Raw genomic sequence first — 21,074 nt, 5'->3', positions numbered from 1 at the left:
TGAAGATTTTAAGATTTTCCTTTAGTTCTGAATTCAAGTCACACATCCCTATTCAGAAGTGAAACTATATAACTTTAAAGGATTTACTTATAATACGTCTGCTCAACTAATAACCGCTAATTGGGCAGAGATCAGGTCCAACCAGAAATTACTGCCAAAATATGCAAATAAAAATTCTGTGACTTGGGTGTGGGCACCAGAGATCAAGTTTTACTTCTGAATATGCATAACTGACTTGAACTAGTTCGATTTTCTCAGAGCACCCAGGCCTTAAGGCTTGGGGTTGTGAAAGTCAGTGTGCGAAAGAACTGGAGCCTTGCTCTATGAAATGTGGAGCTGCTGCCACTTGCTCAGGAAAGATGAAAACAAAAGGAAACTTGTTACATTCTTCACAAGATTCATGTCTACTGGAAAGTGATTAATAAAAGGTTTGTTGAATTCTGAAGCGATTTTTATCTTGTTTCCAATTCTGACTTACATCCCCACTTGCTTTCAAACGAGATATTAGGCAGTTATGATGTTCTGTTCTGTAATGGAGCCCAACTTCTGTTTCTATAAATATATCTCAGCAATGATCATGTCAACCAAAATGCAAAAATACAATACAATGGAGAGATATTCAATTTGAAAAAAACCTTTTTTTTTTTTGTATAGTAAGTGGCATAAGGTGACTTTCATATAGTAAGTAATGTTCAAAGAGACACTGGTAAGTGACATTCTTTCCTGTTTCCAGAAGCTGGCCCTATTCTAGAATAGTAGATGAGAAGGGAGTTCCAGGATCTATTTCAGTTTAAGGTTGCAAGACAAGTTTAAGGCTTCAGTTTCAAGACTGGTTTGGGTCTATGGCTTCTCAGAGGATTTGTTATGGTACCTTTATCTGTCTTTCTTGACTGACTAGAGTTTTTATTACTTTGTATGATGTGCTGCTAATATAGCTGCAGAAGTGATACTATTTTATATTGTGCGATAAATGCAATAAAACTTGTCATAACAGAGCCATATTCTCTCCCTAGGATCCAACTATAATTTCTATGGAAAGACAGAGGTATCAGAGGATGTGTGGGAAAATCATTAAGCTTTGCTTCTGAGTCTCTTCTCACAAGAGAGGATGTCGATGACACGAGAAAGGGAACACAGCAGGATTTTCTGATCCTTACCCAGCCTGGCCGGGGTGGTGGAGAATCCCCGTTGTGAGTCGTACACTGGCAGATTTTACCATGCAGGTTGTGTATCTCACCACATGCGACAACCTTAGGGACAGCCAAGTGTCTGTTTATGGTTCACTTGGTGATGCACTAACTCTAAAACAAAGGGAGAGCTGGGTACTGATGTGGGTTGCTTCACAATCTCTAACCCAGTATTCCTTAGACAAGGTCTTTCTAATCTGAGCACAGGTTACCTCAGGTGGCTTTGTGGCATTTGGCACATTAATTTTAAACAGGACGGATCATTAGTACACCCACCTTGTTCCTGCCAAAGAGATGACCTGTTCAAACTAGCACACCAACAAACAAACCATCAAAAATCTAGAGTTTCCAGATACAATTGAAAGCAATTAGGATGGACGATATATGCAGCTCACCCCCCGCAAAAGACTCTGTGGTAACTTCTTGGAAAATTCACCTCATGTTATCAAATGAATTTATCTGATATTTTCAAAGACATTTAATACTTGAGAATTTTCAGAATGTGTTGAACAATTTTACTAAATGTTGATTAAATTTAAAAAAATATATGAATGCAGTTCCTTAACTGGTGCAAGCTTAGGTGACAAACTCCTTGAAGACAAGGACTACCTCCCATTCCACATAATTGTTAGGTGGTCTAAAAATGCAGGCTGACTTGAATCAAAGGAGTCTGTCGTGTGCTTGCCTTTTGTGGGTTAGCGGAGCAGTGCGCACATGACATATTTGTGTAAGGTCAGGTGAATAGAGAAGGACTGACTATGCCTCACAGCCTTTCTTCCCTCCTGTAAGGCAACCTTCAGGTTTTACATTAGATGATACTAGAGTCCCATGATAATGTCATACTTGAAATTTAGGCTTTGGAACTGCCTGATAGGTGAGAATTAACATTTCACAACTCTTCACCCAACATCATTCAATTTGAGATACTTGGAGTGAAAGAGAGTACTGTTTATAATTACAACAGGAGAACAAGCATCAGTCAGACCTGTCCCAAGGCTAACTGGGACCCATAAGCACCATATCTTGCACTGTGCCACAAACACTGTGTTCAGTTCTGCTAATCTATCAGGGCAGAAAGGCCATTAGGAACCTTAGCTTTGTCCTGAAGGATTAACTATTATTTTGAAGCTACAAGATAGATGACAAGACATGAGATTTGTGACACAAATATTCTTTATCCACCTTCTAAAATAGAGCCAAACCAAGATCATGGTTGGCCTCAATGATAACACCCACTCAGCCCCCAGTTCCTGTAGGAAATCATGGCGTTTAGCCAACCTAGAGAACAGAATGTAGTTTATTGGAAACTCAGATTGGTTTCTCATTATTAACAGTGAGTCATTCAATTGAGAAACTATTGCTGTAAAGCAGGAATTCAGGAACACAAGAGACAAGACAACATGGGGAAAACGTATGGGAGAATAAAGCCAACATTTCACTACATGCTGTTCAATTTATACCTTTAAGTTTGATATAACTTAAGGGTATAAATTGAAGTGGGCAGGCGAACAGACCCAAGAACTGGCATCACCTGGGAGTTCATTAGAAATGCACGATCTTATGCCCAGAGACCTACTAAGTCAGATTCTGTATTTTTAACAAGATCCCCTGGTGATTTGCATACTAAAATTTGAGAAGTAATGCTTTATAGTGATCACTTTGCTTTTCCTCCTCCTTCTTGGATTCATCTGGGCATGTACTTAGAGAAGACTCAATGGTTTGAACACGGATTGCTTTGTGTAATCTCTGCAATGATTCATTTAATGTGATGCTCTCTCTTTTTCTACCAGCTGTGTGCTTCTAGGCCACCAATGCTTGCTGTCCTAGGAAATGATTATACATTATAACTAACTTTGTGGAATGTACATTCATCTATACAAACTGCAGCTGGGAACTTGTCTTAAGCAAAATTACACGATATACACCAACAGTATGTGTGCGATTTGTGGAAGCTACTGACACTTATCAAAGAAAACCTGCGAGAAATACTCCGTTTTACCACTAGGTGGAAATAGAGTAATTTTGAGTGTATTTTTCAGGGCTATCAACTACTGCAGGAGTACTTCATAAACTGAAAGGATTCTAAGAAATTAATTAGTCTAATCCTTACCTCCTTAATTCCATAGATGAGAAAACTGGGGTTTAGAGATATTAAAGAAAATTGCATCTGTCTTATAACTAGTAGTCTACTAGAGCCACTGGGAAAGAGTCGCTAGTAATTCAGGATTCTTCAACCATTTTCATCTACAAGAATAATGTGTTATTATCCTCCAGCATGAAGGAATACATGATGTGACACCTATACTGTCTCTGTGCTGCCACTAAAACTAATGACCAGCACAGTTCCTTCTGTTTGTAAGGATAGGCTAGGATAAAACTGTTGTCCCTAGTTCCTTGTATTGTAATGTAATTAATCTCAATCAAGTGGTAATTCTCCTCCCTTTTTCCAATGAAGAGATACTCAATCATCCTGTCGACTGAAAAAAATGCACAACCTAAAAGTTGAGAATTATGTTTTATTCAGAGGACTTTCTGAGGACTTAAGCCTGGGATACAGCCTCTCAGATAGCTCTGACGGACCGCTCCAAAGAGGTAAGGGAGGAACCAGGATATAGAGGAGTTTGTGCCGGTAAAAAACAAACAAACAAACAAAACCATGTAGTTGAATATCAAAAGATTACTGCTAAACACAAAAAAACAGACATCTCGAGTTAATGATTTTAGTGCTTTTCTCTGTATGGGAAGATGCAAGAGTCTGGGCTCATTGAAATTATTCTTTTGCTATGCACCTAAACTACTTAGGGCCAAGATGCTGTTTTCCCTCCATCCTGAATCCCTTCAGAGCACACATCGGGGGCGGCTTTATGGCCACAGCAACATCCTCTGTTTACTGAAATAGCAGGCGATATTCTTTTTTTTTTCTTATTATTAATTAATTTATTTATTTTTTATATTCATTTTTGGCTGTGTTGGGTCTTCGTTTCTGTGCGAGGGCTTTCTCTAGTTGCGGCGAGCGGGGGCCACTCTTCATCGCGGTGCGCGGGCCTCTCACTATCGCGGCCTCTCTGGTTGCGGAGCACAGGCTCCAGACGCGCAGGCTCAGTATTTGTGGCTCACGGGCCTAGTTGCTCCGCGGCAAGTGGGTTCTTCCCAGACCAGGGCTCGAACCCGTGTCCCAGCAGGCGATATTCTTTGTCCACAGTCCCGTAAAGTCATACAAGACTTTAATCAGATTTGTTTTCACAACAGTTTTGGTTTTTACACTTATACTGGGTTCAAGTTAAGTAGTCTAGAACAGGACTTTAATTAGCAGGTTAAGGAAGTACTCTGTTTTTCAGCGCTTGTAATCCATTACTAGTATTCTTAAGAAAGGAAGGGAATCTGAATTTTGAGCTTGAGGTCCCTTAGAAATAATTGACTTCAATATCTCTCTGTATTTGTAATAGGGATGAGAGGCATCAGAGAACAAGGGATTAAGTGTGTTGCCCACAGTAGCAGAGCAATCACAGTGCCCTTCCTATTTGTTCCATGAGAGACAGTAACAGTCATTTTGGCCTATATCTCTTATGTTTGTTGACGCGTTTTAACCACGAAAGGATTGTTTCCACTTGTCAACTGAAAAAAAATGCACAACCTAAAAGTTGAGAATTACGTTTTATTTGGTGGAGTTTCTGAGGACTTAAGCCTGGAAGACAGCCTCTCCAATAGCTCTGAGGGGCTGTTCCAAAGAGGGAAGGGAGGAGCCAAGATATAGAGGAATTTTTGCAACAAAAACCAGATAGAGCACCAGAAGACTACTGTTAATTAAAGAAAACCAGACATCTCAAGTTAACAAATGTAACGCTTTTCTATATATGGGAAGATGCAAGAGTCTGGGCTATTAAAATCACACCTTTGACACGTGCCTTAACTATCTAGGGCCAGTGTTTTTCTTTTTTCCACCCTGAATCCCCTCAGGGCGCACAGTCTGGGCGCTGCTGTGGCTGAGGGCTTGATGGTTGCAACATCCTTTGTTTACTGATACGGCAGGGACATTTTTCATTCAAACACTCATCACATCAAAGAGTGTGCTTAAAAGTTAAGTTTTGGGTAATGCCTCTGGTATAAAAACAATTTAAGTACCTGAGTATTTAGTACTATAGTGCCAATTTCCTTCTGATATTTCTATAGCATGGTTGACTATGATAATCTAAAAATTAGTATTCCGGTACTGAGTCCTGGCTATTATTACCATATTCTATACAAAAATGGACAAAACATGCTGAACTAGCACATTAAGAAAGCAAGTCCAAACACGTAGGAACTGCTTCTCCAGGAGGAGGGGCAGCGGGCCGTGCTAAGTGTCTGGAAGCCAGCACTTGCTTTGCTGAGCAAATGACGTGCTCAGCTGCCCTCAGAATGTGAATGTTTGCTGAGCAGTAGAGCCTCAGGTGTGCAACGTACCGGCCCTTAGTGGCACAACTGCATGGCCTGAGTCAGTCAGTATTAAAATGGTACCACAAGGAAAACTGAGATGACCCTAAAATTAGGGCAGGAACTTGAAAGGGCTACAGTGGGGAGTGGGGAGTAAATGTCCTGAGGCACGCGGGGAGATAAGAAACCAAGCTCAGATTTCAGTTTGTTAAGGAAGGTACAAGAGCTAGTGTCTTGGAATAGTGCATGGGGACTGTAGCCTCTACTCTTTTTTATTTTTTTAATTAATTAATTAATTTATGGCTGTGTTGGGTCTTCGTTTCTGTGCGAGGGCTTTCTCTAATTGCGGCGAGTGGGGGCCACTCTTCATCGCGGTGCGCGGGCCCCCCACTATCTGGGCCTCTCCTGCTGCGGAGCATAGGATCCAGACGCGCAGCCTCAGTAATTGTGGCTCACGGGCCCAGCTGCTCCGCGGCACGTGGGATCTTCCCAGACCAGGGATCGAACCCATGTCCCCTGCATTGGCAGGCAGATTCTCAACCACTGTGCCACCAGGGAAGCACCTATAGCCTCTACTCTTAATCCCTTGAGGAGGAGAGTGAGCCAGAGGCAGCCGGGTGTGGTCCTATTTCACAAGGTCTAGAGTGAGAAGGATCTGGACAGGCATTCTGGTTCTGCCACTCTGCAAACTTTCCCTGCTTTATTTCTCTTTCAGAAAATTGGGATAATATTCTTCAGCAGAAATCTAGTAGAGATCAGTTAATGGATATAAAGGAGCCAGGAAGTACAGCATCCAGCAAGGAGGCACTCAGTAAACGGACCTTATCCTCACCAAGTTGGCTACCCTCTCTGTGTGGCAATTTCCTCACCTCATGCCAACTCGCTCCCACAGAAACCCAGGAGCACAAAGTAAGATACTGCGACAAGCACACTTTGAAAAGTATAACGTTCTACATACAAACACAGGGTATTATTATGATTAAAGGTGAAGAGGAAAAACCCTGGAATCTAAAGACTTGGGAGCCTGAGGGGAAACTGAAAATATAAATAATAAAACACACTCGAATGAGAACATTTAATAGCAGTGGCAGTCACTTAAGCTGATACCTGCTACAGAGTCTGAGTTTGGAAAACCAACTTCCTGGGACATCTCCATCCACCCAGCACTTTCTGATAAAATGGTCTAACTCAACTTAGGTATACAACCATCCTGAGGCCCCATTTGGTCCGGGAGTGGCCTGAGGGTGGGGAGAACGGGTTGTCTCAGGAGGGTGTGGGATGCGGGTTTGCCCCCTGTCTGCGAGCAGTGACTAGTGAGGCAAAGAAGTTTATCAATCGATCAATCAAACTACCGATCAATCAGTTCCTGCCATTGGAGCGGAGCGAAGGCTAATCGATTCTTTGGGGGTGTTTTGAACGGAAGAAGGGCGGCAGCTTGACGTGGGATCAGTGGGCCCGGGAGAGGCGGGCCGGGTCCGCCGGTAGCCCCGCTGGCTTCCTGGGCGTAAGGAGGCGCGGGAAAGTGCAGGGGCTGGCGTCCGGGGTGGCGTGGGGCGCGCCGGGCGAGTCCCTGCTTGCAGGAGGCCCCGGAGGAGTCCTCGCGGCCGGGACAGGTGGAGCGGGTTTGCACGCTTGGACCCCGGGAGCGAGGCCCGGAGGCGGGGTGGGGGTGGGGGGGCGGGAGAGGCGCTCCTCTCATTGGCCGCCGGGCACCGCCCCGCGCGCGCTCCGCCTTTATAAAGCAGCCGCGGTGGGCTGGCGTCCGCACGCCAGGTTCACGGCGTCCGACCCTCCTTCGCTTACTCTGCCCGCTCGCCCGCCCGCGCCCACCATGGCCACCATTCAGCAGCTGGTAGGAAGATGGTGCTTAGTAGAGAGCAAAGGCTTTGACGAATACATGAAGGAAGTAGGTGAGGTTCCCCACCATGCGGCGCTGCAACGTGGCACGTGCGTGTCTGTCTGTCCCTAGGTCCCCTTCGGCGTGCTGGGCTCAGAGGCTGGGCATGCTTGGCTGCGTATCCCCGACCCCGTTATCCTCTTCCACCTCCATCACGGGCGAGGGGTGGGGAGAGCGTGGGCCTCTCGGTCTGCCCCGCTCTCTGCTGCTTTCCCCTGGGCGCCACCGCACTTGCTCCCTGCCTTTGGCGCGCTCACCCCCCTCCCACCCCAAACTTCACTTCTTTCGACCCCTTCAGGCAGCCCTCTTAACTTTCCCTATTTTTCTTCCTCCACGACTCGTCCTCCCTAATCCTGCCCCCGTCCTCCCACTCGCACTCGCTCCGTCGTGGCCGCACCCACTCGCCTTGCCCACCGTGTCGCATCTTTGTTCCTAGATGGCGCGCGGGGTCCCCTCCCTCTTCCCGGGACGCGGTTTCTAGCAGAAACCCTTTAGAGGGTCTGAACCGGGCTACTGCTTCAGCTTCCATTCCGCTCTCGGCTGCATCTCCCCTCCCCGCAGGTCCCCCACCCGCCCTCTCCGGGTGCGCCGGGCCCTTTGGGTTTGCACGGCTCCCCCGGGAGCATCGGGGCATCCTCGCCTCCACGCCCCAGAGCGGCGCTCAGAGGCGTGGCACTGGCGGCGCTGCCCTGTTGGCGGGTGGCCTGTGGGACGAGCCGGGGATGGGGAGGCAGTGGGGCGCGGCCCTGGCCTCTGCGTCTAGAGGGTGGAGGGCAGAGAGGCTTTGTTGGGAAACCGCGGTCAGAAACTGCCGGTCCCTCCTGCGGCTGCTTTCCTCCCACATCCAAGATGGCCGTGGCTTTGCAGAAGGCACTTGACTTATTAGAAGCCTTCCAAGGAAGGATGAGTCTCTGTAGGAAGATTCAAGGTGTCACTCAAAATAGTGCTGAATTTTCTCCTGTCTTTTTCCTGAGCCGGTGACAACGATTGCATGCTGGTTGAGACATTGGGTAGACTGGCAAACAAAGATGAACCTTTGTCACAGGCCCCTAGGAAGTGGGATGGTGAAGCATGGCAAAGATCCTATCTGAGACAACTGCTGGGGCTGTGGGGATGCTTTAGAAGCCGCCCTCCCACAAATGTTAACATGCCTGCTTTCTGGTGCAGAAGTCACTGCAAAGACCTAGGCCCTGAGGTACTTGAGAAACACACCTTCACTAACCTTTATGCAAGACAGTGTCTGGTTAAGGCTGGTTCTGTGGTGAATCTTGAGTGTCTTTATGATCCTGTGAGTAAAGCCACCTAACGTGCTCAAATCGAAGAAACACATTTGTGTTTGTTCACATGTGTGAGGGCCGGAGAAGGCTGTTTCTCTGCCCATTGAAAGCAAATGTGTTTATCAGATGGCTGGTTTCCAGAGTTCTGGAGTCATGAAGGTTGTCAAGGCTCAATTCATTAGAGAACAATCAAGGTGGAGGAAGAGCAGAGCCCTTTATTTGTCCAAAGTGAGAATAAATAATGACTCTAACAAAACAAGGCACCAGCCTTGAGCTGGCAAAAGAGAAGACTTCACGGGGACATTTCAAGCCTGGCTGAGTGTTCATCATCAAGTCAGTTACTCTGTTTAGGTTGAATCTCCTCATTTGTGAAACTGAGATTTCGCCTAGAGCTAAGTTTCCTACTAAATGTTAACATTAAGGGGAAATACACAGATTATAAATTAAATATATCAATACAGTAATTGAGTTACACAGCTCTGAAATATTTACTCTATTTGAGGGTAAGATTTTTCCTGTTTGCTAGCATTATGATTGTGCAGTTAACTCTTAAAACTTTGTGTAATTTGAGTATCTCAGGATCAATGTTGATTTTGTATAGTCTGCTAATCAAATATTTATCAGGGGCCTTTTATGTGCCAGACTGTGTGCTGGAGTCATAGAATACAATGGTTGGCAGAATTGAGGACATTGTAGAAGTTCAGGTATCTTCCCTAACTTTCTGAAAGCCAGCAGAGCATGGTGGTGGAGCTATTTGGAGGCCCACGGCCTGCCTGCATTGTTGGTTCCCAGCCCCCTCCCTCCCTAGCTGAATGAGCTTGAGTAAGTTACATCAGTGCCCCATCTTCTCATCTGTAAAATGGAGACAGTGTATCCCCCTTCCACAAGGTTGTCGTAAGGCTGCCATGAATAATATATGTCAAGTATGAGCACATGGTGAGCACTGGATATGTGTTCACGGTTGTTATTGGTAAGTGAATAAGTGAAAATATGCACAGCATAGTGATTACAATTGAATTGCTGCTTTTATTATGTAAACTATAACTCTGGTCCTCCTGTTGTTTAACATGATATAACATTCTACAGGAGTGGGGATAGCTCTGCGAAAAATGGGTGCAATGGCCAAACCGGACTGTATCATCACTTCTGATGGTAAAAACCTCACCATAAAAAGTGAGAGCACTTTGAAAACAACACAGTTTTCCTGCATCCTGGGAGAGAAGTTTGAAGAGACTACAGCTGATGGCAGAAAAACTCAGGTCAGTCCTAACTTATAATATCACAGAAGCTTCTAGAATGATAGATTCTATTAATAACAGTCTTACTGATTCCAGGCAAGAACTTAATGAAGAAGTTACAAGTTGTTTTATGAATTGAGTTGTGACAAATTAGTGAAAGTACCAGCTTCACAACGTAGTCTATTTTGTAAAAATAGTTTAAGGGACACGAGAAAGAGTGCGTATCTCTTATGTGCATCTAGATTGAAAAGCATAAACTGTATTACGAATGAAATCAGTATGGGCTAATGAAGTAGACTCGGAAGGGAAAAGATGAAAAAAATGTTGGTTAAGGAGGTTATGAGTCACAGAAACTCTCTTTTACTGTGCTTTGGAAGATTAAAAAGTATACTTTATTTTGGCAGACTGTCTGCAACTTTACAGATGGCGCATTGGTTCAACGTCAGGAATGGGATGGAAAGGAAAGCACAATAACAAGAAAACTGGAAGATGGAAAATTAATGGTGGTAAGTGTCTGACATATCTTATTGCGCTTCTTGTTTGAATTCATAGTTCACATAGGTGTTCTGTATCACTGATCATGAGCAGGAGAACTAAGTTTGGAAAGAAAAAAACTGCAAAGCAACAAGGTAAATACAAAACACTAATAACTGAGAAAGCCCTTTGTAGAGGTAGAGAAGTGAGATGATGTACTAGAGGATGTAGCACGAGCTGGGTTTAGTTCATGCTCTGCTGCTACATTTACAGTACAGGCACACTTCAGAGATATAGCAGGTTTGATTCCAGACCACCGCAATAAACTGAGTATCACAATAAAGTGAGTCATGTGAATTTTTTGGTTTCCCAGTGCATATAAGTTATGTTTATACTATTATGTTAAGTGTGCAATAGCCTTATGTCTGAAAAAACAATATACATACCTCAATTAAAAAAATACTTTATTGCTAATAACTGCCCCCAAATTACAATAGTAATACCAAAGATCACTAATCACTGATCACCAAAACCAATATAATAATAATGAAAAAGTTTGAAATATTGTGAGAATTAGTAACGTGTGACACAGAGACAGGAAGTGAGCAAATGATGTTGGAAAAATGGCGCCAATACACTTGCTCAATGCAGGGTTGCCACAAACCTTCAATTTGTAAAAAAATGTCTATATAATCTTGGGCATACGTTTTTCTGCTTCTTCAGTATGAGGAATAGTATTTGCTGAGACTGAATGAATAGTTTAGATATTGCAAATCAATATTTAGTTTTCAGTTAAGCATATGCACGTCATAAGCAAAATAACAGGTTCTAGCTTTTCAAACCCAGGAATCCTAAAGTGCATTTTCTTCGTCTATGAAGTAGATTACAACGTTTTGTAGGATTGTGGTCCTAGCATTTAACTATTACCATTGCTCTGTGATGTAAGACTAACCTGACTCTTCTAATATCACTCTTTCTCCTAGGTATGTGTCATGAACAATGTCACCTGTACTCGGGTCTATGAAAAAGTAGAGTAAAAATTTCATCATCATTTTGGATAGGAAGCTGCGAGGATGAAAAAGCTCAGTTCAATGAGCAAATCTCCATACTGTTTTGTTTTTCATTACTATGTTCAATTATCTTTATCACAAACATTTTACTTTAACTATTTCAGTGTTGGTTTAATTAGGATCATCTCTTTGGTTAGTAAATAAATCTGTTTGTGCTATACCAGTTTTGCATGTTTTTTTAAGCTTTATAGGAATTTAGTGATGAGTTTTAACATTTATGGATGGAATAAATTCTGGGGTAGCCTTGAGGTTACCATATTGAGATTATATTTTAGTAATTTATATGTAGAGCTACTTCTGTGGCAAATAAACTACCAATCATTAATCTTGCCCTATGCTATTTGAACTTTGTATCAACTCAAGAATCTTAAATTTGTGGCAGAGACTGTTCTCATTGAAAAATAGCTACATAAATAAACTTTATAATTTAAATATTAAAATAAAGGTTAAATCACCATCATTGACTAATAATCATACTTTTAATAGTGTGCTTATAACTATTACTCAGGAATTCTGAGCCAGAAATTCATTTAATAAACTTTCTGAGGACCTACCATGTGCCAGGCAGTCTTCCAGAGGTTAAGGTATGTCTGAACACAAGGACAAATCATTGCACTCACTGTGACAAGAAACACTCAGCTTTGAAAGCAAATAGTGTGCTCATTAACAAAAGCCGTAAGAGTAATTGAGCTCTGAATGAAATACTTGTATGTATATATAAAGAATAACTAGAATTCTAGTGACTCCTGTCCTATTTCTCAAGCCAAATAACAAATATCTGCAATTCACATCTGGAGAAATTCCTATAGGCACTGGGCTAAAACTATGTACATGATCCTCAGAACAATACTTAGGGGAGCTAGTAACATTATCTCTGTGCTGCAAATAAGAAAACAGGTTTTTGACTACCTAACTTGTTCAAGGACATAGGAAGCAGGAGAGTTGGAGTGGGAACCTACAACTCGTGGAGTCCACTCATGACTGGTCAATCATTCATTCTACAGCACTGCCTCTTCTCAGTGGTATAAAGATCCTGAGTTTAAAGTCCCTAAATGTAATAACTGAGACTTTTCTGAAACTACTCTCTATGCACTGAAATATTAGCTGGCAAGAATCTTTAATTACTGAAAGCTAGCAGTCAATGAAAGAGTTGGACTCACTGATACCCTAGCTCTGTGTTGTCCAATATATAGCTGTAGCCCCAGGTGGCTGATGAGCACTGGGTAAGTAAAATACACATAAGATTTAAAGAACTTTATATCAAAAAAAAAAAAAAAATGGAAAACACCTCTGTTTTTTTTATATTGATTACATGTTGAAATAATATTTTTGGATACAGTTGGTTACCTAAATATTGTATATTAATCAAATTAATTTTACCTGTTTCTTGTCTTTTTTAATGTGGCTAGGGAATATTTAAAAATTACATGCGCTAAAAAAAATTACATGTGCTGGCCTTTTTTTTTTTTGGTCCATATTTTTAGTCAGACAGTGCTGTTCTAGACTTCCTTTTCTATTTGAATTTCCATCTTGTTTATTTTCGTCTCCATACTAGAGTTCCTCTTTCATCCCCTTTTTCCACTTCTAATAATAGTGTACATTTATATGACTCCCTGAACCAAACACTGGGCCAAGTACTTTTAAAATTCTCAGAACCACCCTAAATGATATGTATTAACAATTGTTTTCTGCCTTATTTAGATGAGAAAACTAAGTCTCAGGGTCTAGGTAATGATACCAAGCCATACAGCTAGTACGAGTCAGAACAGATTGGAGCACAGATTCATCTGACTAAAACCTGTGCAACCAGCACCATGTTCTAATGTCTGTATTGCTTCAGTTTATGGACAGTGGAGTATTACTAGAGGAAGGGTAGGCCCATGTTTCTTCTATGGGGGGAGATGTGGACATTTTGGGTGAGAGAACTTTTCTTCATTGTGCTGAGCTGTGGCAAGTCGGTGTCCTAAGATCATTGCCACAAAATGCCCATGGCACCCATCAGTCTACCCCAAACACCCTATACATTTCCAGATGTCTTCTAAGGGTATGGTAGCATACCTAGTTGAGAACCACTGGGTAGAACAAGAACAAATGTAGCTCAACTTCATATTATGTAGTGTCAATCAAGCCCTTCTTTCTGCTAAACAATCCTTTAACATCATTTCACCCCTTATCAAAAGGTATAAACTAGTGCCTTCATTGAATATTTTTGTTTTCTCTTAACTGGTAGTATGTTGGAATGTGTTCTGTTTAGTTCTACAACACACTGCATGTGTTGGGAGTTTCACTCCCTGAGTTTCACCCAGATCTATCAGATCTCCTGTTTTCTTCTCTATGCTTCAACACTTTATTGCCGATAACCTATTGGACGTTTCCCTATAGATGTCACGTTTAATTTCAAACTGGTTTAATCTCTAAAATTTAGTGTGATGATTTAGTGTTTGGGCTTTGGAAGCAGACAATCCTGGAATCCAATTCTGGCTCTCTACCCTTTTAAGAATTGTGTGACTTAGGGCAGGGTTACTTAACTCCTCTGAACTGTAGTTATACCCTTTGTAAAAGATACAACATTGCCTGACTCATAGAGTTGTTTTAAATGTTAAATGAGATAAAGTAGGTAAAGCACTTTGCAGAGGGCCCAGCACATAGTAAAGGCTTAATGTCTCTCCAGTACTGCCCAACAGAACTTTCTGCAGTGATGGAAATGCAGTGTATCATCTGCACTATTCAACACATCGGCACTAGCCCCATCTAGGTGGGTATGGAGCACTTTAAATACTGCGAGTGCAACCGACGAATTGAATTTTAAATTTTATTTAATTTTCATTAATTAAAATGTAAATTTAAATACCCACATATGGTCAGTAACTGCTGATTTGGACAGCACAGGATGCTAACCTCATGTTTTCCAAAATCAAGTTTCTTATTTTGATTCCAAACCTACTCCTCTTGTGGTATTGTTCATCTCAATCCATGGGAGTGTTATTTTTCTAGTTCTCTAGCTAAATGCTTTCGAGTCATCTTTAATTCCTTTCTTTCTTTCCCATGCTATAGCTAATCCACTAGCAAATGATTTCAGCTTTACTTTCAGAAAGTATCTAGAATTCAAGTACTTCTCACCTCTTCCACAGATACTACCGTGATTCAGACTCCACCGTTCTCTCTCCCCTGATCTCTCTGTTTGCATTTTTATTCTTCCAGAGCTATCATTTTAAAATACACGTTTAAATATGTCACTCCTCCGGTGAGAATCCTCCACTGGCTTCTCATTTCATTCAGAGTCGAAGCCAAAGTATTTGCAGAGGTCTTACATGATCTTGCCTGTCTCTCTCAACTTCCCAACATCTCCGCTCCTCCTCGTTTTTTCTCCTTTCACTCTCTTACCAAACATTCCCTTCCAGTAGGCCATTGTTGACACAGCTGTGCTCCTGCCTCAGGGCCTTTGCACCTATTGTTACCACGGCCTGGAACAATCTACCTTCTGAAATCTGCTGCCCAGCCTTTCTCTGCTTTCTCACTTCCTTTAAGTCTCTTCTCAAATGTCACCCTAGCAGTGAGTCATCCCCAGAGTGTATATTTGCTACCACCCCTCCCGCATACTCTGTATTCCCCTATGCTGCCCTTGCCCTTATCACCAATCCTGACTAACTATATGTTTACTTGGTTTTTTGGTTTAAAAAAATTTTTTTTTTGTGGTTATTATCTGTCTCTCTCCCTGGAAAGTAAGCTCCATGAAGAAGGGACTTTGTTTTTACTGTGTTCTCTATCACCTAGGAAACAACCTAGCACATAGAAGATGCTCAATAAATATCTGTTAAATGAATAAATTCATTAGTAAATTAATGGCTCTTCTGTGGCTACTTAACATATTTTAATATTATTTAAGACCCTTTATGATTTTGCTTCAATTTATGTTATTTTTTTAAACCATATTTCTTACCTTTGTACAAATCATTCAACTTAATTAGGTCATTTACTTACCCCAGAGGTAGTGTACTTGATGACTGTAGAATATGAATGTTTGAAATAGGAAGTAAGGAACTCAGTCTAGTTTCTGAACTGGCATGCTGTGACACTCTGCCTCACCAGGAGCTAGGCTGCCCGATTGTGATCAACATTTTAAATTTATTTTACTATAGCTGAGTATTCTGCCAACAGGCAATGTCTGTCAAACAGAACTTGACCTGAGTTGTTTGTGGAACGTGGTCCAGATTAGATACAATTTACCACAAGTCAAATGGTTTAACATAAGTCAAATTCTCACCAAAGAAAAATGTACGGGCAAGAGATGACTTAACTTTCGGATTATGTCCTTGAGCGCTGCGAGGGCATTGACTGTTCTCTTCAAGCAGAATGAGTGCCTAAGGATGCAGGGTTATTGGCGCATCACACCTGTGAGGTCTTTCTAGGCAATATGTGGCTTTGCTCTATGCTAGTATAATTATGTTGCATTTATTGCTAATTTAGCGGTTTCTTGAGTCTTAATCTCGTCAACTGTTTTCTCAAAATTCTGGTATTTGAAATTATGCTAGGACCATAAAATGATTGAGAACCATGTGTTTAGCACCTAGATTTTAGTTTTGCTAGCTCAGTTGAGGCTCTTACCCAATTCTTGCTGCTTATTAATTAATGATTATTAATGTTGTATTTAAAATTCACTTTTTTTCTATTTTTTTAAAATTGGGGTATAGTTGCTTTACAATGTTGTGTTAGTTTCTGCTTTACAGAGAAGTGAATCAGCTATATGTATACATATGTTCCTTCTTTTTTGGATTTCCTTCCCATTTAGGTCACCACAGAGCACTGAGTAGAGTTCCCTGTGCTATACAACAGGTTCTCATTAGTTATCTATTTTAGGCATAGTAGTGTATATATGTCAATCCCAATCTCCCACTTCATTCCACCTCCCCTCTCCACCCTTGGTGTTTATACGTTTGTTCTCTACGTCTGTGTCTCTATTAAAATGGTACAGATGAACCTATTAGCAAAGTAAAATTCACTTTTAAGTTTATGAGAATAATTATAGATTTTCCCTGGGTTCCATGTACTCACTGTTCTTCTTTTTTCCTGTTGCCCTCTTAGAATTCACTGCTGTTTGGTGGGTCACGTGTGATGTGGGTTAGTAGGAAGAACTGATGAAGATGGTGAAGTGGTTTAAAAAGCTGAGTGACACATGTTTTGAAATATTGTGAAAGGCAGGGTGGGATGACACATCACTGGTCCCACAGCAACTGGAAAATAACTTGTCTTCTGACATCTGGTCTGTCAGGCTCTTGTCACCAGATTATACGTGGACATTTACTTCGGAACAAGTCCATCTCCTCCCAGGCTCCTCCTCCCACACTGCATGCTTTGAAAATGTATGAAAAGGAAATAATAATACTTTTTACAGAGCACTTTTTAAAAGTGCTTGTGACACATGATATGAGGAATGAGATAGAGCAGGGCCAGGGTCCTTTTCATGGAACTGACATTCTGGTGAGAAAAGATAGAATACACACAGTTAAAACAAGTGGCATAGAGTGATAAATGCAGCAAGAAAAAAATGAAACCAAGTAGTATGACAAAGAGTGAGTAGGTTTGAAGACACTTTATATGGGATGGCCAGGAAGGCTTCTCAGGGGAGGTATTGTTTGAATCCAAACCTGAATCAGGAGCAGAATGTAGGCAAGTAATGTCTGGTGGCATAGTGTTCCAGGCAGAGGAAGGCAACTGCAAAAACCCTTTGTGGAGCAGACAAGGGGCAGAATGACAGAAGCTGATGGACAGAGAAGCAATGAGGGACAAGATGCAGTCTGATACCTGAGTAGGAAACAGAGCCTGTGGGACCTGCTACTTCTAGTTAGGGATTTGGGTTTGTCGGAGGGTCAAGGGAAACCATGGAGGGTCTCAAGTAGGAAAGGCCAGAGCACTTTAAAAAATACCCTAGTTTCACTCTCGGTAATGGAAAACTTGATATTTGGAAATTCTTCTTACTAAAAACAACAGAAAATACTGGACAAAATATATATATATATATATATATATATATATTTAAATTTCCTTAAGGTGACAAAGAGCTAATAAAATACTGAGAAATTACTTGGCGTAGATCCGGGAATCCAGAGATACAAGTTCAGCTAATAGGGCTGGTTTTGCTCTGAAGTATTTATTTGTGGATCCAGAAGTGGCTGAGAGACTGAGCTGTACTTTTGGCAACAAAGAGAACAATTGACCTTTGTCTGATGGTAGATGGGCTGATTTCATCTTCCTTTGTCTTAGAAAAAGAGTTCCTAATGGTTGAAAGTTTTGTTACAAGGATGTTTATCAAAGTGCTATTTATATTAGCAGAAAATTGGAAGGCACATAACTTTCTAGAAATGGAGGACTGGTTAAATAATCATGATGTGTCCATACAGTAAAACACTAACAGGCATTTAAAAAAGTAAAAAGACTAACAAGAGCTTGGAAGAAGCCTCATAATATGCTCTAAGGTGAAAAAAAATCCTGACTATAAAATATTATGTATGGGAGTTTGGGATTGACATATACATACTACTATTTTAAAAATAGACAACCAACACAGACTTACTGTATAGCACAGGGAACTCTGCTCAATATTCTGTAATAACCTAAATGGGAAAGAGTTTGAAAAAGAATAGATATATGTATATGTATAACTGAATCACTTTGCTGTACACCTGAAACTAATACAACATGGTTAATCAACTATAGTCTAATATAAAATAAAAAATTTTTAAATTATGTACACATCCCATTTGTGTAACATTATGTGCATACATGTAGGAAAATATAGAAAAATGTTAACAGTGGTTATCTCTTGGGATTGGGGTGATGTTTAATTTCTTATTTACTTGCTTATATATCTGTAATAAGAAAAATGCAAAAACCTAATGCAAATTGCTCTGTATTTTTAATGATAAATAAATAGTATATTAGAAAATACTGCAGAAAAGTACAAATAAGAAAATAAATAGTCCTGGAAGTCTCACTTCCATAGATAATCAGTATTAGTATTTGGTTATGAGGCATTGAAATAATTCTTTATAAATTTATGTTCATATAGACCCCAAACATTTTATACATGGGAACATAAAACACAGTATTCTGCTGGCTTACTTGTTTTTTTTTAAAACTCAAACAAATATAGATTCACATTTTTTAAACCTCACAGTATTTAACTTTACTTCAACTCAATTATTTATTTTATCAATTTTCTATTGATAAATGTTTAAGTCTTTGAAAGTTTCAGTTATTAACAATGGTTCAATGAACATTCATATACATTAATGTAATAAAATCATTAAAAAACATTTACAGTAGTATTTACCCTTTAGATAGGTCCCCACAGCATTTACTCAGCCTTCCTTAAAACATAGGCCAAGTAGTTGCCAGGCTGCAAACAAAGTTAACCTCACAAAGTGGTAGAGTGCTGTAGCACGTGACTAAGGAAACTTCTACCCTACAAAATATTTTGCCCCCAAGATGCAATTTAACTGTTTTAGCAAGGAGCACATCTTTTCCTTTATACAATTAAAGATCTAGAGTGAGGGAAATGTTGGTTCTAAAGTCATCCTTATTGAAAAGTTAAAGTTATTTATGATGGGTAGTTTTGCTCTTTCTCATTTGCTGGGCTTTACACAAGGCCATGATGTTCACTTGGGCACAATTCCAAGGGCCTCCATTCTCATTCTCATCTGAGTGGCTGGCTCTAGGTTGTGTGAAAATTATGGGGCATGCCACCGAGACCCTAGTATTCAGTTTAGTTTGTTTCTTGCTTGGTTATTTTGTTGATTTATTGATTCTCCAACCAGACCATTACTAAAAGAAATACATGAGAAAAGAATCCCAGGAATATGTTTCAGGGTTTCAGAACATAGCAATGAAAATAGTGTTTACACAGAAGTTCAGAAAAGTTACATATAAGAGAATAAAGACTTCTTTCATAATTTAGACAGAGTTGGTTTGACAAAGGTTTTCAGCAAATCACATAACCAAATATAGAAATGAAGGTTGCTGACTCAGGCTATTGCACTAACCACTAAACTCAGCTTCCTCTCTTAGCTGCACAGGGCAGAAGCACAGGAAGAAAAAAAAATGCCACTCTTTCTGGAACAAGCAGACTTTTGGAAAATGGCCAGTTCTGGAGCTTGACCTATACGATGCATCCTCCTACAAGGTGTATACCACACCCAGAAACCTTGGAGAAATCATCATGACACAGATGAGATAATCTCAAAACCTTCTGATTTCACGTTGAAGTGATTAACATGTCAGTAGAAGGTTCTGATGAGAACTTAAATTCTTTACTCTGGAAATAGGTGGTAATTCTAGGATCCCAGAAAATTTAAATCTGTCAATTCTGTTTGGGCAGTTGATGGGAAAATGGTGTTGTTTCAAGTCCACATATCAGGGGCACAAATACACATATTAAAATAAGAAATAAGGCACCAGATTAGAATGAGGCAACACAATGTTAATGAAGGCAGTTATGTCCAGGAGATAATTTTATTAAAGTGTCATCAGAGTATTTGCCAAGTACAGAATCACATCTTCTCTATCATGTCTCTTATTTCACTATACATAGATTTGTATACCTGCAGTCATTCTTTGTGGACCTAAGAGAAATACTTTCTTTATACCAAGAACAAATTCATATACAAGTCAGTTCTTCTTTATTGTATTAGCTTTGCTTAATTAGCAGATGAGGTCTTTGAGTCCCATCCCAATGTTAGCATGTCTGAATGGACTAATTGTTTGATTGATTGATTCATTCAATTCAACAAATGTACGTTGAGCCCCTACAATGTGCCAGGCATTGTGCTAAGAGCTGGACATACAAAATTGAATAAAGGTGAAAAGTCCCTGACTTCAAAACCTGAAGGAAGAAAAGGATCCAGGCAGGAAAGGAATGGGAAGAGTATTTCTAGCAGAAGGAATAGCAAGTGCAAGTGGCACGAGGTAAAGTCATAGCAAAATGTAGACACTCATATCCCAGTCCCTTGGGACATATATCTCTGAATTCAGAATTTGATTTGCATTTTAGAAAGTTAATATAGTGTGTATATGATATCCATATATTTACCCATGTATTATATGTCTCCCATAGACACCTGGGGATAGTACCCTGTAATCAAACACATTAATATATCTGCAGTGGAACATGTAAATATTAACACAAATTGGGATAAATAAAGACTATATATTTTTTTGACATGGCCTTCTGTCAGTTTTCTTCAGGCTTTGCTGCCAAATGAGTTCAGGTCCAGTTAGGTTTTGCCACCAACTAAATTATCAAAAAAATCATTTTTCAGAGCCTTTTGGATTTGGATTTGTGGATTAGAGATTATAGACCTGTAATTTCCCCCACTTTCCCCAATTATTATGACTAACATTCAGTAATTCATTTATTCAACACATTCTTTTTTGAAGGATTTTCTATATATCAGGTAGTGTTTTGAATGTCTAGAAATGTATTCAACATGACAATATTTATGTATTTTAAAATAGAAAGCCTA

The 21,074-nt window shown here is 40.5% G+C and overlaps 2 protein-coding genes across 2 annotated transcripts; both read left to right on the top strand.

Annotated features, from left to right (window-relative positions):
- Nucleotides 1–1,032: 1,032 nt before the first annotated feature.
- LOC309614812 (uncharacterized protein) lies at nucleotides 1,033–7,096 on the top strand. The gene is made up of 3 exons (XM_082363682.1): nucleotides 1,033–1,190; nucleotides 3,643–3,779; nucleotides 6,316–7,096. Exons 2-3 carry the CDS (start codon nucleotides 3,674–3,676, stop codon nucleotides 6,645–6,647), a joined length of 438 nt encoding a protein of 145 aa, XP_082219808.1. The 5' UTR covers nucleotides 1,033–1,190; nucleotides 3,643–3,673; the 3' UTR covers nucleotides 6,648–7,096.
- A 255-nt stretch (nucleotides 7,097–7,351) lies between these two features.
- FABP5 (fatty acid binding protein 5) lies at nucleotides 7,352–11,716 on the top strand. Its single transcript, XM_082363652.1, has 4 exons — nucleotides 7,352–7,510; nucleotides 9,861–10,033; nucleotides 10,417–10,518; nucleotides 11,470–11,716. Exons 1-4 carry the CDS (start codon nucleotides 7,432–7,434, stop codon nucleotides 11,521–11,523), a joined length of 408 nt encoding a protein of 135 aa, XP_082219778.1. The 5' UTR covers nucleotides 7,352–7,431; the 3' UTR covers nucleotides 11,524–11,716.
- The last annotated feature ends 9,358 nt before the right edge of the window (nucleotides 11,717–21,074 follow it).

Source organism: Balaenoptera borealis (assembly GCF_965194805.1).
Source record: "Balaenoptera borealis genome assembly, chromosome: 17".
Classification (NCBI taxonomy): Eukaryota; Metazoa; Chordata; class Mammalia; order Artiodactyla; family Balaenopteridae; genus Balaenoptera; species Balaenoptera borealis.
Note: the sequence above shows the minus strand (reverse complement) of the source record. Positions and strands in the feature narration are given on the sequence as shown.